This window comes from Ammodytes marinus (assembly GCF_949987685.1).
Source record: "Ammodytes marinus genome assembly, chromosome: 21".
NCBI lineage: Eukaryota > Metazoa > Chordata > Actinopteri > Uranoscopiformes > Ammodytidae > Ammodytes > Ammodytes marinus.
In genome coordinates, this window is record NC_137225.1 from 20,831,485 (window position 1) to 20,848,863 (window position 17,379).

At 39.8% G+C, this 17,379-nt stretch overlaps 1 protein-coding gene across 1 annotated transcript in view; it reads left to right on the forward strand.

Moving 5' to 3' along the window:
- tmtopsb (teleost multiple tissue opsin b) overlaps positions 1-3,306 on the forward strand; it is a 35,919-nt gene extending 32,613 nt beyond the window's left edge. Inside the window, exon 4 of the mRNA XM_080049917.1 lies at positions 2,362-3,306. Within this exon, the coding sequence (XP_079906043.1) occupies positions 2,362-2,649 (288 nt within the window). The 3' untranslated portion in view covers positions 2,650-3,306. The remainder of the gene's footprint in view (positions 1-2,361) is intronic.
- Positions 3,307-17,379: the final 14,073 nt, after the last annotated feature.

Sequence of the window (17,379 nt, forward strand, 5' to 3'; positions counted from 1 at the left end):
TATTATCTTGTCGTGCCCATGTTGGGCTTTGTGACAAAAAAAAAAGATTTGTTGTGACCTTTCTACCATCCACAAAAGGATTCAAATTCTGGTGGGGAAAATGTATTGAATTGTATATGCATGTATTTATGTATTTCATCTGGGTCAGCCTCTCATAATCCCAGCATGTGTAACTTCATATTAAAAAATGCAAAGTACCCGTTTGACCTTGTGGGTATAGCCACCACGGGCCTTGGATATACCCTGGCATTTCATTGCTGCTTCCCACCTCACCTCAGATAGCTTTTATCTTTAGCTTTAATTTTTTTGTTCTGGTGTAACCTGTGGTGTTTTTGTATTATTATTATTGTTATTTTATCAGCCTCTGTGGTGATAGGAGGTGTTCTCTGCACCCTCTATCTCTTGGATATCCAGTTTCGCCTTTTCAGCTTTGATAAAATCCTTTAAAAAAAGTGTTTTTATCGAAAAATGTATTATTTAGACAAGAATACACTGTCATCCCAATACAAGTACTTATGATGTTGAGCATTTTACTTGATGCATATAGTCATATGTAGTGTTGTAGAATAAATAGCTCAGTGCAGTAGTTTCAATAGGCAGTGCAAGTATTAGTACATCTTAGCATTATATGCAGTTTAAACAGAATGTGATGTGTATACACTACTTATCAGATAAAGTATTGACAGCAGTGTAAATATGAATAGGCATAATGTAGTGTGCACTACAGCAGTCTGGTGTGTCCTGTCCCGATTAAAAAAATGTACATACAGATGGATAGCTTCCCACAAACACCCCAGGCTGTTTTTTATGGTCCCTGTAGATATAAAAGTATTATCGCTTACCATGTAACACAGTGCTGCCAAGTGTGATTCTCACTCTCTCTCACACACACACACACACACACACACACACACACACACACATTGAGTGGCAGGTTAGGATTTGGTCATTGCTGACTGTGAAGATCTAAATCTGGGCCTGATTTTCTCTGTAATCCCACCTGACATCAGGTTGTCCTCTTCTGAGTTTTTTTTCTTTCTCTCGAATCACCTCGGAATTTATATATCCTTCACAGCAGACGTCCTCCGTTCTTAAGGCACATCGCATGCCATAGATCCATTTAGCGTACAAGAATGGGGAGCGAATTTGGGGAAATAGACTTCAGTCCCAACAGACACAGACGTAATCTAAGCCAACATGATGTCTAATGTAGGCCAAGATTGCCTCGAAATACATTCTATTTGGTTTTGTGAATTCAGATTAGGCTATAGGCTATATAAAATAACTATTGTCAGTCACATAATTTTCATTGCAGCTATTCTACATCGCTGTCTAAACGTTTAATGTCTAATCTAGATGTATTTTCTCTGTTTTTACTATCTCTTAAATGTAATTTCTAACGTCTAATCTTGATGTATTTCATGGCCCTGTAAAGCACTATGAATGGCCTTTTGTCTGAATTGTGCCATATAAATAAACTTGCCCTGCCTTGCCCTTTTAGTTTCCCAAGAAGTTTTGCTCCTAAACCAACAGCTTTTTATTTTACATCCACTCCGAGCACTAATACATACGGATTTGAGACACTAGTAGATGCTAATTTTCCAAAGCTGCATCATTAAAAAAGTTAAATGAATTGGCTCATATGATGATTCATCAGCCGAGTGTCATTAGTTAAGACATGCCCTATAGTAACTTGTTTTTAATGCAGCCGTTTGATCTGCGGCGCCCTGGGGAAATGTAGTAGACTTTAAGTATACGTGTGGAACCAAAGAGTATACTAAGTACACTACGTTTATCCAGGGGGGGCACGCTCACACATGGAGACATGAAGATATGTAACTTTCTGTTTGTCTGTAATATGTACTGTCACTGGGGCCGGTACTACTCTTACAGAATATAAAATCGCTAGTAACCCCTTTGTGCATGATTTCAAAAAATGTGCTCATGGACTTTTCCTCCGGGCTACAGCCATTAAACGTGCTACTTTCTATCATGGTACATGTCATCTTATACTTCTGCTACTACATGGTCTTCCAAGACCATTGAACTATTAGTGAGAGGGACCTTAGAACAAGTTGGTGGTTACTGGTATTTAATTGCCAACTCTTATCTACACTCAAATTTGGTGAAAGACACTTCAGTCTGAACAGACGCGGATGTGATCAACCAACATGATGTTGGAAGCTAATCGTTAATCTTGAAATTGCCTATTTTCTTTGTTTTTACTATGTCTCCAATGCAATTTTCAATGTCTAAACGTGATGTTGTTAATGCACCTGTAAAGCACTTTTAATGGCCCTTTGTCTGAATTGTGCTGTATAAATAAACTTGCCTTGCCTAATCCTATGTGTCTGTGTGTAGTTCTACAGGTGTTTCCGGGCGTTCATGCACTGCTCCATCCCAGAGCGAGGCTCTACTTTACGGACCTTTTCACGGGCGACCAAGACCATGCGCACCATCCGCCAGGAGAAGGAGCGCCACATCTCCTCTGCCGTTGCCTCACCGACGGCCCCGGCAACGGCCAACGGGTCGGCGCAGCCAGCCAATCACAGGCCTCCGTCTCCATCATACCCTGCCCCTGCTGCTGCTGCTGCTGCTGCTTGCAAACCCAAACCTAAACTGATTCTGGTGGCTCACTACAGGGAATAAAGACAGGGAAAAATAAACAACAACAACAAGAACAATGGCGGATGAGCGTTTACAGAAAGGAGAATGAACGACGGGGTGCAATCTCTCCAGTTAAGAGACAAGTCTTCTCAGTGGGAGTCTGGGACACATGCTGGGAATGTTTGAAACCCAAGGGGGAAGGTTCCAGTGACTCAGTGAAGTCGGTAAACAGGGATGCACACAAAGTGAAAGGCTCATCCAGGCCTTAGCAGAAGGCACTGTGTACAAAGCAGGAGACTAGGGCTATAAACTATATCGCTCGGTGTTAAGCTTACATAGAGAAATGAATCCACACACAAATAGGTCGAGGAATATTGCTGTTATGTAACTAAATGATGTTCTTTCTTAATCTGAGAAATTATTCAGGAACATTTTGGGAAAAGCACAGCATTCTTTTTGGCACAGATTTCATAAACTCTTTGGTGTTCGTTTGTTTTCTGGTAAAGGGGGCAATGAGGTATTTTGTCGCTTTGAGTGTGTACTGTGTAGCCACTGTTAGCAGGATTATTCCATCTTTTTTTTCAGACAATAATTCAGTTGAAGAGGGTAAAGCATATTTTCTCTTCTCCTGACCCCATTTCCATGCCTGATATTTGAGGATTTGATACAGAGTATTAAAGAGTTTATTATTGAACAATTTTATGCAATTGAGAAGGTTTTTTTATTTATTTTTATGCCTTTTATTAACACTCTGCAGCATATTATAGGCCCCCTTGTCAGCCACACTGGGACTGTTATGAAAGCCATTAAAAGGGACATTTCGCCATGTTATGAGGGACACTTAAAGAGATTTCACTGTTTGGAGTTTTTTCTCTTTGTTCAGTGGAATTGTGGTTATTGTATCGTCTCTAAATGTATTTTCTTTTTGCTTGTGTAACATAAATGAAATCATGTCGCAAACAGATTTAAACGTCTCAATCTTTTTATGTTGACTTCACCTAAAGTGTGCGTGTGTGTGTGCCTGCTTGTGTGTGTATTACTAATGTTGTGGGGACATTTTTCTGTTTACACAGTGATATTGTGGGGACGTGCCTTCCTTTTGGGGACAAAATGGTCCCCATAACGTAATAATGACATTTTAGAGTGAAGACTTGCTTTAAGTTAAGGGTGCAGTTAGGTTTAGGTTAAGGTTAGGGTAAGGGTTAGGCAAGTAGTGGTTATGGTTGAGGCAAGTCTCCAGGAAATGAATGTAAGTCTATGTAATGTCCTCGGAAGTGATGAAAACACAACCTGTGTGTGTGTGTGTGTATTTGTGTGCGCCTGATTGTGTTTGTGTGCGTTTGTGTGTCTTCCCCTTGGCAACTGGAGCTTGGTGTCATTTACTATCATTCGTTTCCCTCTTAGTGATATTCAAATGTGTTGATTAATCCATGAATTATTAACACAAGCACTATATCTACAGGGGAGGGGAGCAGATTAACGTCCCAAATTACAGCTTTCGTCTCAGTGAGAAAAACAAACAGCAATTGGCACGTTAGAGTAGAATTTAACAACTGACAGCCATGAACGAATAATGAGCTGAAGGCTGCAAACGCACACACACACACAAACTCGCATACATATTCTACATCTGTGCGAGGCGCTCAGAAAGTTTGACAGTTAGTCAATAGTTAGTTAGTTAGTTTGGGTGAAGTGTTATTATTCAAATCCTTGTTTGCAGAAGCTCCGGTGAACTTGAATTCAACTTTTCGCAGCATAATTAAGTTTCTTACACGTCTATAAAATAATACATAATCCACCTCTCCTCTACACCTCCATATTCAAGATTCAAGGATGTTATCGTCATTGTGGTAAACAACACAATTAGTTAGGCACTCTCCAGCAACATGTGATCTAACTAACACAAAACACAAAGACAGAATATAAGACAATTGACAAATAAAACGATGACACAACAAAGATCAAATGACAAATTGTTTAAAAATAAATATATAAATAGTGATTTGTAGATTTATTATCCCTGTACATATTGTGCCCATATATGCTATTAATATTAAGATAAAAAAATTATAAATTATACATTTTTTTAGATGTGCGTGTTGGGAGCTACTGCTTCAGAGTTGTCCTTAGTGCTTTGTTAGGGGGGCTCGGGAGGGGCGGGGGTTGAGGGGGTGATGGAGGCTACAGCTCTCGGAAAAAAGCTGTTCCTCATCCTGGTGGTGTGGGCCCGCAGGGTGCGTTACCTCTTCCCCGATATTCCATATTCCATATGTTCAACGTATATAAAAACATACAAATAATCTTAAAAAATGATGTTGTATAATGCATCAAAAGTTGTGCTAAGCTCAACTGTATCTACTGCCCACAATGTATCTCTGCACTCTGGAAGCAACGGGTGACGTGTGCCATTGAAATGGGTGAATAGGTCAGCAAACAGGGCTGCTTTGTGTAGACATACCCGTACGTGTCGCTGTGTGTGTGTGTGTGTGTGTGTTTTTGTGTGTCTTTCTTTGTGTCTCGGGTTGCAATTATAAACAGAGGGAAGTGACCCGGCTTTTGTCTTACCACTTGCAGAGAGACAGAATAGTTAATTAAAACAGATTGAATTGTCCGCTCATTATCAGCCCAGGACATCTGAATAAACAGCAGCACCCTTTGTGTGATAGTGTTGTTCTGTTTTGGTGGAGTGTCAGGAGAGGACACTGAATTTGAATTTGAATGACGTTATACTTTGATGTGGTAGGCCTCACGGAGCCCAACACCAGCTGGTTATATATTGTTAAGAATTTTAATTAAGAATTCTCCCAATTAACACCCTCTCTCTTTGCGCTGAAGTTTCGGACCCCATTCCAATGTGATGGAAACCTGTGGAGCTTTGGAGTTTCAGGAGACCAGCCCTGCTGCGTTCCAATACCCATACTTTTTGCTATTTAGTTTGCTAGAAAAAAAGTTTAAGGATGTCCCAATTATTATATTCCGGATGTCTGCTACATCGGGCAGAGATTTTTAGTGTTGAAATCAGCATGACTTTTGACCCACTCTCCAATGCGCACCGGAAGTGACGTCACATGAACGGAGCCTCGGTATGAAAACAACCGGGGATGCGACTGATATAAAATCAAGAGGAAAGATCACGGCGCAATGTTATGATGAAATCAAAAGTAAGAAAAAGTATGTCCCAATTGTATGCCTACTGCATGATAACTAGATTATTTTTATGCTCAGATTAAGTATTTAGAATAGGCATAAAGAAAAGAGCATACGATTTGGAATGCAGCCCTGGAGAAATGTTTTGTAACTTCACCCCAATGTGATAGGTCTTCAACACCTTGAGAGATACCGCAGGATTTATGGCGATGAGGTAATGCACTTATATAGCACTGTAAGATTAATGATGCTAATATGAAGATGGTGAAGCAAAGATCACTTTGAAACTGTCCATTCGGGAAACACAGGATGTTCCCGTCTGTCTGCCGTAAATTGTTTTGTCTGAGCTCAGACCAGAGCAAAGGCATTAATAATAACTTTATAACAATATCATTATTTTCACTGATGGACTCATTTGCTGTTACAAGTCAAGGCAATGCCAAGCAAGTTTATTTATCCTTCCTCTCGTGTTAGGGTCGCCACCGACCCATTTTGGATTTCAAATGCATAAAAGAACCACTTACATTTTGTTTATTGCATCAAGATTTCTTGACTTTGTCAGGAACCTCCATTTCAACAAAATAAAAAAAATAAAAAATGTTTCACTTAATTATAAAATGCTCTGGTGGAAATTATAACACTGGTGGTGTTAGGGTCGTTTTCGACCCGGTTATAGAATAAGATGTAAAAAACAATAACTAGAGCCAAAACTGAAATCATAAGTGCACTGTCAGCCAACACAATGACAGTCAGCTCCTCTCCCAATCATGTGAACTCTGGGGAGGTTCTCATTTTGACTTTTTTCACCCTTATACCTGCATAAAAGCGAAACAAACAGACGGGCATATCCATACATGTGAGGCCAATTCAGTATAGAGTTGGTGACTTGCAGAGTGCACATCTCCTATTTGCAGTATTCAAAAATGAGGAGATATACAGTGAGCCAAGTTATGGATCATGTTTTTGGTCAAAATGGCCTCCTGATTCTAAAACTAAGTGGTGTAAGGTCTGCCGAAGCACTAAGGACAGAAAGATAAACGTATTGTGCTTTACCTGCAAGAAATATCTCTGCAAAGAACACTAAAAGTGTTGCTCTTTATCACACATCTGTACACACATACATACACATGCACACAGAGACTTTTACTCAGTTTTTTTTACTAGTTTTGGAACTAGTAATTGATTTCGATTGGTTTGATTTGTTGATTGGTTGTTGTGTATTTGACCTTACAAATCTATATTTTGTGTTGTGACTTTTTCTAGTTTTCATTGTGTGTTTGTATAATGCTGAAATAAAAGTTTTTTTGCTGTTTTCTGAAATAAATATATATGGGTCGTAATTGACCAGTAACACCATAGATGTTAAAAAGGTCAATAATATTAATATGAAAAAATAAATAAAACTAATTTAGTTAAGAAATGTGTTCTCATACCCCTCAGTGATAATCAGGTAACACAACAACCAAATATTTATTTATATGATTCTCTTGAGGTTCATTTTACAATTTTTTTTATTGAAATTAAGGCGCATACTGACAAAAAAAAGGCCCAACCGCCTACACCAAAAATATTAAAAACAATATTTTCATGGATAAGGAAGCCTAACAAGGTAACCAAGAGATGAGAAACAAACTGGATGATAGATAATTGTTTTTAGTGGTTTTTACAGCTGATTTCAGACACGGGTCGAAACCGACCCGCTAACACCATGGATGGTAACAGCAAGTTAAGACAGGAGGAAGGTTATATAGCTCAATTCACACACATTGAGACACAAGGCCATTCACAGTGCGTTACAGCTTTATTCATCTTTTTTTTAACATAAAATACATGAAGATTAGAAATTAGAAATTGTATTCAAGAAATGGTAAAAACAAAGAAAACAGATTCAAGATTAGCCTACATTCAAGATTAGCCTCCATTAAACATCATGTAGGCCAATCACATCTGTGTCTGTTCGCACTGAGAAGTAACAGGTCATTTATAACCATCAGAGGAAAAAAAACAAGACTATTTCATAACCATTTACAAAGTTCCTCATAGTTGATTTGACCTCAGTCACGTTGTGGGTCAGCGTAGGGCACAAGTGAAGTAGAGATAGAATTACAGTCTGGCGTCTGTGGCGTAACACTTCCTATCAGCCCCATACACTTTGATGTTCTGGGAGAAGCAGAGCCTTATCAGGACAGCTGACCTGACCAGTCCTGCCCTGCAGACACACAGCTGAACTATTGCCCATTGTCATATTACCGTCTGGCTTTAAAGAAGGAACACTCCTTCGCACGCACAGCCATATAATAAGAGACACTTTTAATCCCATAATCTAGATTCTCCGAAAGTAGCCGGGGCCAGCTTTGATCATATTTCTAGTTCAGTGTGCTCAGAATTTGCTCTATATGTGTGTGTGTGTGTGTGTGTCTTCTTTTTTACTTGATTGTTTACAGATTAGCGGAGGCCAAGTTTTTAATTTTCCAGAGAAAATGATTCTGTCACCCATCCTCGGACCCCCTTTGAGCCCAAGAGCTCCAGATAATGAAGCAATACACGGGGTATGATTTCAGAGCTGGATAATTATCGCCATGGTAATTAAAGTGTTTTTAATTGCACTTGAGGGAAACTTCACAGCTGGATACTCTTAAGACTATTAAGTATTATCAGGATTTATTTAACAGAAGTGGGAGATGTTTTTCTGTTTAAACAGTTTAAACAGGCCCGGTGCATCGTCTATTTTTTTCCATTCTACAAGAATATTATTCCCTCCACATGAGAAGTATGGATTTTAGACGGTTTTGGGACAGGCATTGATGGCTCAAATACGTCTTTCTAATAAGCTGTGTGACCTTAGTGTATTGTCTCTATTGATGTATTATAAGAACTTGAAACTGGCTCAAAGATGGCAGCATTGTACTTGAAATGACAAATGCTTGTCGAGGACAAACAATGAGTCAAAAAAGTTCTACTAAAATAGGTTTTGTAGTCTCTGACAAAGTTTTACAATCTAAAATCTCATGGCATTTTTTTGTTGGCAACAGGATCATATTATAGGAGATATTGATATTGGTCCTATACGATTATGGTTTATAGTTCCTACAACTGAGTATGGCCTTGTGTCTGCGGTGGCACACATCCAACTAGATTTGGTTGTAACTTTGAGGGCTGCTTAAATCTGTAGTGTCTACATATTTACACTGCCACTCGTCACTTTAAAAAGTATCACAACATGGTGGTTCATTTCTAAATTGATCTGCGGTTTGCATGCGTGCCAAACTGTGGAGGGACGGGGGGGGGGGGTCTGAATGGATCACAGCTAAACTGCGGTCCATTAAAACACTATCTGTTAAGAGGATCCAATCGATAAAATGACTGAAAAACCACCGTGTCCTTTTGGCATTGTGGAGGGAGATTTAAGGAAAGGTTGTCACTCCTTGTAACATACTTACCTGTGTTGGAACTAGTGACCAGTCCGCGGAGTTTCTTGCTATTGATTGAAAATAAACCTTTTTGCTTCTACAAACGTATCATTGTTGCTTTTTACCACTACAGCATCTTCTTCTTTCCCTCCAACTGGAGCTGACGTGATGAACATTCATCCTGTAAAGATGCAGCGATTATGAAACCAATTCTAAGCTCCCTCTATCTATCAAGCCACTAACGAGGATGCATGCAACCATTAAGTGGAGATACACACACAAGTTTTTCTAGTGCGACTCTCAGCAAGATTGCGTTCAGTTAGGACATTTTCTGCTCGATCCAATTACAATGGAGTCGGAGGTGGGAACGCACAAAGGACATCAAATAATGAATAGTTTAAAAATGGAGGTGTTTGCCTATTATTGTTTCTGCTTTGTTAAGTGTTTTCAGGCAACAAAAGGAGAACAGGAAATTTGCTCACTCGTCTTTTCTGAATCTCTTTGAGTGTATCGATCGATGTGTAGGCTATCTATCGTGGTAACAAGTCCAGGGAGTGCTTTGCGGTGAAAGAACATCTAATTTTGAAAGGGTTCACAATGTATCTGGAATATGTCTCAGTGATATTTTGTAAGTGCCACTTTACTGACTGGGTGTAGAAAATAATTATCTCTAGCACCATGTTATCAGATGAAATTGACTATTTTATGATTTGGATGTTCTTTTCATTTTTTTGTCACTTGGATAACTGTGGAAAAAGGTTGATGACATTTGACAAGCTCACATTAGAATAAATGTTACAGAGCAAAACAAATCATTTGCCAGGTTAATCTGATTTGGCACCGTTTGCTGGCCCCCATTGTACTCACATTTTAACATAAACTGCTATAGTAATGTTCTATACAGCTCTTAAATACATTTAACTGAATTACTCTTTCATACAACACATCTTGCCTGTTAACTACTAGGTTTGAGGGTCTGAAAAAGTTGTTGTATCCAACCCGATATGAACCCAGTCAAAATGACTTCCTGAGGATTGTATCACTCTACACCTCCATACCTCTGTGACAGTGAGCAGATGTCCCCTTTGTGAAAGAGACGACAAAACCAGACTTTATAACCATCCTTATCCGGAGAAGGATATTTTGTGAAATGTGTCAGTTATGAACTGCACAAGGCTTTGACAAAGGATGTGTTGTAACAAAAGGAGGTATGGCATTTTGCAGACAAGTGTAACAATCTCCATAGAGTATGTGAAGGCATTTTCTACAGTAAAAGCAAGGGGCTACAGAGTTTCATTAAGGAGAATGAAAATAAATCCCAAGCATAATACACCCAGGACTATTCTGACATATAAGGGGCTTGGCTAAAACATGAAATAAAATTATGTCGACAAATCTGTGCAAAGCATTAAACTGTTGCTTCATTCTTTGTGGGGTTGGTTTTATTCAGTCCCGTGAAAATCAGGCTACATGCGAGCCAGTTATAAACTTTGAACAATTTTGCCCGCTACATGGCTGGTTATGAGTAAGATGCATTTACATATGATCATGTGGAATTTGTTCAGTGTAGTCATGCAGTAGCAAAGACTGCTAAAACTAAAGAGATTAGTGTTTTTTTGCCATGACAGCATATGTACACGCAAGCACACACGCACACACACACACACACACACAGTGATGTTTTTGTGTCAACCGATTAAGACTGGGGTTTTAAAGGGAACATGCCAACACAATTGACATACTAGTGGTGATGACTTAATAATTGTGGAATTTTTGTAAGGAAGTTTATGATGCTATGCTTATCCGACAATCCATAGCAAATCAATTAAACTGCAAAGGGAATTACTCTTGATCTGCATAATCCATCAGATACATGAAACCTTACTGGATCTTGTGTAGGAGCTTGAGTCATGATAATACAGCAGGAAATATAATGACCAAATTAGACTGTAGTTAGGAATAAAGACAATTGAACTAAAACAACAACTAATTAGTTGATGTCCATGTCTTCTCTGTCTGACAAGTCTACCCCACAGCTATGATGATTAAGCAATAGCTCACGACAGGCTGTGGAATGTGCTCACTATACCACAGTTAAGAGGCGTTGTTCGGCCGAAGAGAGGAACCAATCAGATCGCTTGATTTAAGCCACCCGTTTTATAATTTTGTTCTAAGAGTTCGAAAAACAAGCCTTTATTCTGAATTTACAGAGAGACGACAAGACTAACTAATGTCCTACATTTCAGTTTAAGCACCATCTAAATTTCAATGCGAAATAATTGAGGCGAACCATGAACGTTATCACGATGATCACAGCCTTGCGTTTCTTATAGGCTCCGCTCTCATGCGGATGAACATAATTGAAACGATTACTGGAGATGGCGAGCAAGCTGAATAGATTGGTCTGATGTATTAAATGGGCATCTGATGTAATCTGAGTGTTTATATATTGTATCTACTGGGATCTGCATCACATTTTAAATCCCATTTTGAATTTAGTTTATTGAATTCCCCCTAATTCAGTTGGCATCCATCTCAATAATTGTTTGGGGGGAAAAAGTGCAGTCTGTAAAAAATCAAATTCTTTGACTTTGACTGTTAATACAGTTGCAGAACTTGGCAGCGGCAACATTATTCAATGACGTCTTACTTAAACCATTTAGTCCACAGTACCACCTCCTAAACAAAGATCTAGACCTTAATTCAGCAAAGCGATCCTATTAACTCCTGATCGATATGGAAAACAACACTTTAGACGAGACAACAAACACTGGGGGGGCCACACTGATCCAACAAACACACACACACACACACACACACACACACACACACACACACACACACACACACACACACACACACACACACACACACACACACACACTCTACCTCAATAGCTGCTGATGGGGGGGGGGAATACATCAAAAACCCACTGCTCGCTCGTAAAGAGCTAATAATTAAAATTTATGGTTTATGTTGTCAGGGTAGAGAATTGATTCCTCCACCCTGAGCACATTCGCTCTTGATGGGGAAGTCGGATTATGGATGCTCAAAATCTGCCAAAAGAAAGTGATAAATGGGGCTATTTACGGTAAAATAATTATAATAAATTACCCAAAATGTGTACACATCAAACTGGGGTGTGTATCACGGAGAGAGGAATGGAGGAACTGGAGGAGTGGAATGTTAAAAGGAGGATAAAGATAAGAACAGAGATTTAGGAAAAATGGGTGAAATGGTAATTTAAGCTTTAATTATGCAGCGAGATCCCTTTTGCATGAGAACAAATTGAATTAATTCCAGTGTGTGTGTGTGATAATCTTGTTTGCGGTAAATGGCATCCTGTGGTTTACAGTTATTAACAACAGCATACACACCAATCTCTGCGATCCAATACTGATAGGATAGATACATAGAATGTGTGTTTTTATGTTTCCAAGAAGCCAAGAGGAGTTCGACTTTAATGAGGGGGTTATGCTGCATTCATGTGGTGTTGGACACAAAAGGAAAAACCTGTTCCCGAGTAGGAAAATGCACGTGAACCCCTGCTCAAGTCAGAACAAATTCACGGAAATTCTGTGAAGATGTTGGTGCCCATATACGAGTCATATGAGTAGATGTTCCTTTTGCTCTTTGTCACCATCTTGGAAAAGCTATCAACATCGACATAGTGAGCAGTAACAACTGTTGCTTTTTGATTAGGTTTACATTTTCCATATGTGAAGTATTATAGTTCATATGCTGCAAAAAAAATCACCACTTTTTTATGTGAACTGAACTTTTATGTGAAAGACTGGGAAAGTTGCAAGTTGGTTTATAATGAGTGAAGCCAGCTATCTGAAATATCATGGTAATCTTGACATGTTTTGCATTATAAGAAGTGGTAGCTCCGAATTTTCCGACACAGTAAATGAGCTCCAGTGGTTCATGTATGCAGAGCAAATTTAAATTTGCCAGCGGCGAGTCTGGATATCCAAGGCTAAGCACATGCAGCATTAAACTCTGAATTTTCAATTTTCCCTACAAAATGAAAGCATTTAGAACACTGTACCAAATGAGATGTCTCTGGAGTGCATCGATTGGAGTGGAAACGCTCAGTTGAAACTCTTGTGCATTGCGTACGGCTTATCCTGGTTTGAAGCTCAGAACAAAAGAAGCAGAGAAGCAGGGGATGGGACACCCAAGACAGCAGGTTGGCTTTCAATGATTCATTTGAAGACCAAAGATTACTGGCAGGCACAGGGATGCAGATGGACAGCTAAGAAAACACAGAGGATGCAGACTTAGAAAAAGTTGACAAAGCTGAGGATCTCGCATGCAGGGAACCAAGGGATGTGTCCACTGGGGACTGATTAGGAAAGTTTGAGCAGGTGTGGAAATTAGGTAAAGTCAAGAGCCTTCGGGTTGTTTGAGTGGAAGAGAACAGACATGACATTTTATTATACTATCTGTAATGACTGGGGGGTGGGTTAGGACACAGGTGCGGACCGAGGGGCTTCTGAAAGTTATCCCCGGAGGGATAACCACTAAATCGCTAATGCGAATAAGAGAACAAAAAACACAGAACTGTAAGGGCCACACAGGCTACCTTTATAACATACTAAACCACAAACTAAACCACCACTGCCAAGCAGCTGAAAGCATACACAGTTAACTTTGAACTCTAAACACAGAGAGCACTCAGAGAGAACCTCTCACTATCCCAGAGAGCAAGACAATGAGCAGGACAGAGCACTGGGGGTCTCAGGGCATATATAACCTCTTCACACCTGGGCTCAATTAGCCAATCAGAGCCACCACACCTGATTGTAGTGAGTGAATCAGTCGCTATTCTCACGGAGACCAAAGATTCCGTGCCCTCACAGGGCTGAAATCCTCCATGTCCTCACAACTATCATTATCTAGGAACCAAAAAATACACGTTTTAACCAATATCTATGTAAGTGCTTGCAAATAAATCGTGTAACTTGGAATACCTCTATCTCTCTGTATACTAGTTCCAAACCTAGTTCCGAAAGTTCAGAAACTTTTGCTTTATAATTACATTTGTACTCAATCGTGTTCTAATCGCGTCCTAATGTCCTTTGTGTATAAAGACTTTGCATTGTCTGCTCCAAGCATTTTCCCTTTTGTGAGGCTCACTGGAATAAAGATGAAATCACTTTCAGCAGCATCCTTATATTAATGTTAATTCTTAAACCACGTAATTTAGCACAAATGTAAAGGAATTATTCTCTTCCCCCTTGAGCATCCCAGAAATAGAAGCGATTGATACATACATTGGCTGGAGAGCTCCTTGCAGCAGCTATTTGTCTAATGTGCAGACCACCAGCCTTAGCAAGTAATAAATTAACATAATTACGACCAAGGGTCTACACTCTCCCCATCTGTGTTAGGATGGGCAAATTGAAAAGTGGGGAAAATTGGCAACAAAAGCCTAAAGTGTACGCCCCCAAAGCACTCTCTTTGCATACGGACACAAACCCGTCTTAGGTTGTGTTTTTCAAGCCCAATAGTCCGCTTCTCTGGTGTCTCCAGTTGAGAGCGGATACATTGTAAACAAAAGTCACATGCACGGAAATGCTGTCAGACAGTTTGGCAAGCAGAAAATGCAAATTGCTCGCAAGTTTTCGCCTAGATCACAAAGCATCGGCAGGGTTGATGTTACGAGTGTTTTGATAACCAGTGAAGCCAGCTCAATGAAATATCACGATACCTTTTTCTGAGTATAAGCTTGATGTGGTAGCAGCAGCAGGCTGTCCGGAGGCAAATCCCCACATATGCTCTCTATACCTTTGGGACAAGACAGCGCTACACCTCTGGGGAAGGGGGAGAGGTGAAAGGTTGGTCCAAGGTCGGTAATGTGCATTAATAGGACATGAATGTGCACAGATGGAGGAGGAGAGAGGAGCCTGGTGCATCGTGGGAAGTCCCCTGGCAGTCTAGGCCTATAGCAGCATAACAAGGAGATGTTCCAAGACAAGACTGAGCCATCCACAACCATTAGCTTTTAAGGTGGAGTCAGTGATTCTGGAGAATGTTTGTTGTCAAAATCGCTTTCTACCAAATCAGGTGTAGGTAGGCAGGTAACTGAGACATCCACTGATTTTGACAAAGTGATTTTGACAGCAAGCGTTCTCCAGAAACACTGACTAACACCATTTTACTAAAACGGAAATGAAAGTTTTAAGCTTTCTCAAACCTAGAGAGAGGCTGTGTTGTAATTGAAGCAGACACAGAGCAGCAGGTTGACTTAAACGATTTAATATATCATGTAAAAGGCTTACAGGCAGGAACAGGTCTGCAGGGAGACATGGGTTCCGGTGAAACAGACAAACAGGTTCACTGGCAGTTACACAGGAAAACTAAGAATAAACTGGCAACCTAGGATCTGGCAACCGACAATGGAATGAGTCCAGTATAGGTATATGGTGTGGGCTGATAAGTGATTGGGATTCAGGTGAGCAGATGGGTTGACAGGAACAGCCACATCCTAATGCTACCCTCCCACCTTCACCTGAAGCCTCAAGCCCGGAACCCTTGAGGCAAATACATGTATTTTTAAAGCACTGCTCAATTTTTTAGATGACAGAGATGACAGAGATTTAGAATAATCAATCTTTTTTTTTTTTTCAAAACTCAAGCAAAAGATACATTATTTATCAGGAGTGTAATTCAGCACATGCATGCAGTATTCATAGTATATTTTTTAATTAGGCTATGATCTTAAATCCTTTCTAATGTAGTTCGACGTCAACAATCATGACGAAATGTGACGAAACAGGAGCTAATTCCTTACAGGTCGTTGTTGAAAGTCAAAACGCTATACACTGTGGGTATTTCCCTCAGGCAAAGTCTGCAGAACAGTGTGGACTTAAAATGTACATTAAGGGTATGGATAGAGCCTTGATATGACAGTGTGACTGCCATAAGCCCTCAAAGACTTGAACAGGCCTTTAAGGGATAGTTAAGTATTCATGAAGCGGGTTGAGGTACTTAGGTATAGTTAATATGTTAGGCTATGGAGATGGCTGTCAATGCAGTGTCTATAAGGAGTTTGGGGGAGAAGTTGAATTGCAGAAGTTATAATAGAAGTGAAAATTCTAGTTATGGAGACCTCTGGAACCACAAGTTATAGCCTGCACTCAGGGATGGCATTGTTTGCCAATACAGCTTGCGATGATCAATGTTTGGGTGCACATTTAATTCATATTTAGAGTACATATAGTTATATTGCGGTGGTGATTATCTTTTATCACCCATCTATTTTTTATTGAATTGTGTGTGTGTGTGTGTGTGTGTGTGTGTGTGTGTGAGAGAGAGATAGAGAGATGGTGGAGTAAGTGTGAAATAATGGGTTGTTCATTTCTCAGAAGATGTCATTATTCCAGATATTAAGCAGCATGTGAATACAAGAAGCAGAACAAATTATCTTATTACATCGTCGACTTGATGGTTGGGAAAGAAAATCAAGAGAAGCATCTGGGATCGATCAAAGTAAAACGTCTTGTAAACTAATGTTACAAGAGGTTAACAATGTATGATTTGTTAAAGGACATGCCACAAATCACATGCATGATTGTTGCCTAATACATTTTGAATTGAAAAGCTGTATAACCATCTGTGCTTGATGATGCAGACATGCACCATCACACACACACACACACACACACACACACACACACACACACACACACACACACACACACACACACACACACACACACACACACACACACACACACACACACACACACACACACACACACACACGTGCCTCAAGGATATTTAAGCCCATACTGACAGTTCCCCTATTGGAAATCAATTACAGTAATTCTACAACGTGATAGAAATGCACTTTGAGCTAATAGGTATATAGCTGGAATTGTAAAGGTTGAGACACACGTGGCAAAGCTGTCATGTAGGTGGGCCAGGAGCCATTAATACACACACACACACACACACACACACACACACACACACACACACACACACACACACACACACACACACACACACACACACACACACACACACACACACACACACACACACACACAGGCACATAGCATTAGTCAAATGTGAACGATTTGCTGAAAAATAATATTTTTTTTCAAAATGATTGATGGAACTTAATGGAAAGTGACGTTATTTAAAAGCTTGTAAGTGCCGCTGCTCAGGTGCTTTTTCCGTGGTTGAAGAAATGTCTTTTATC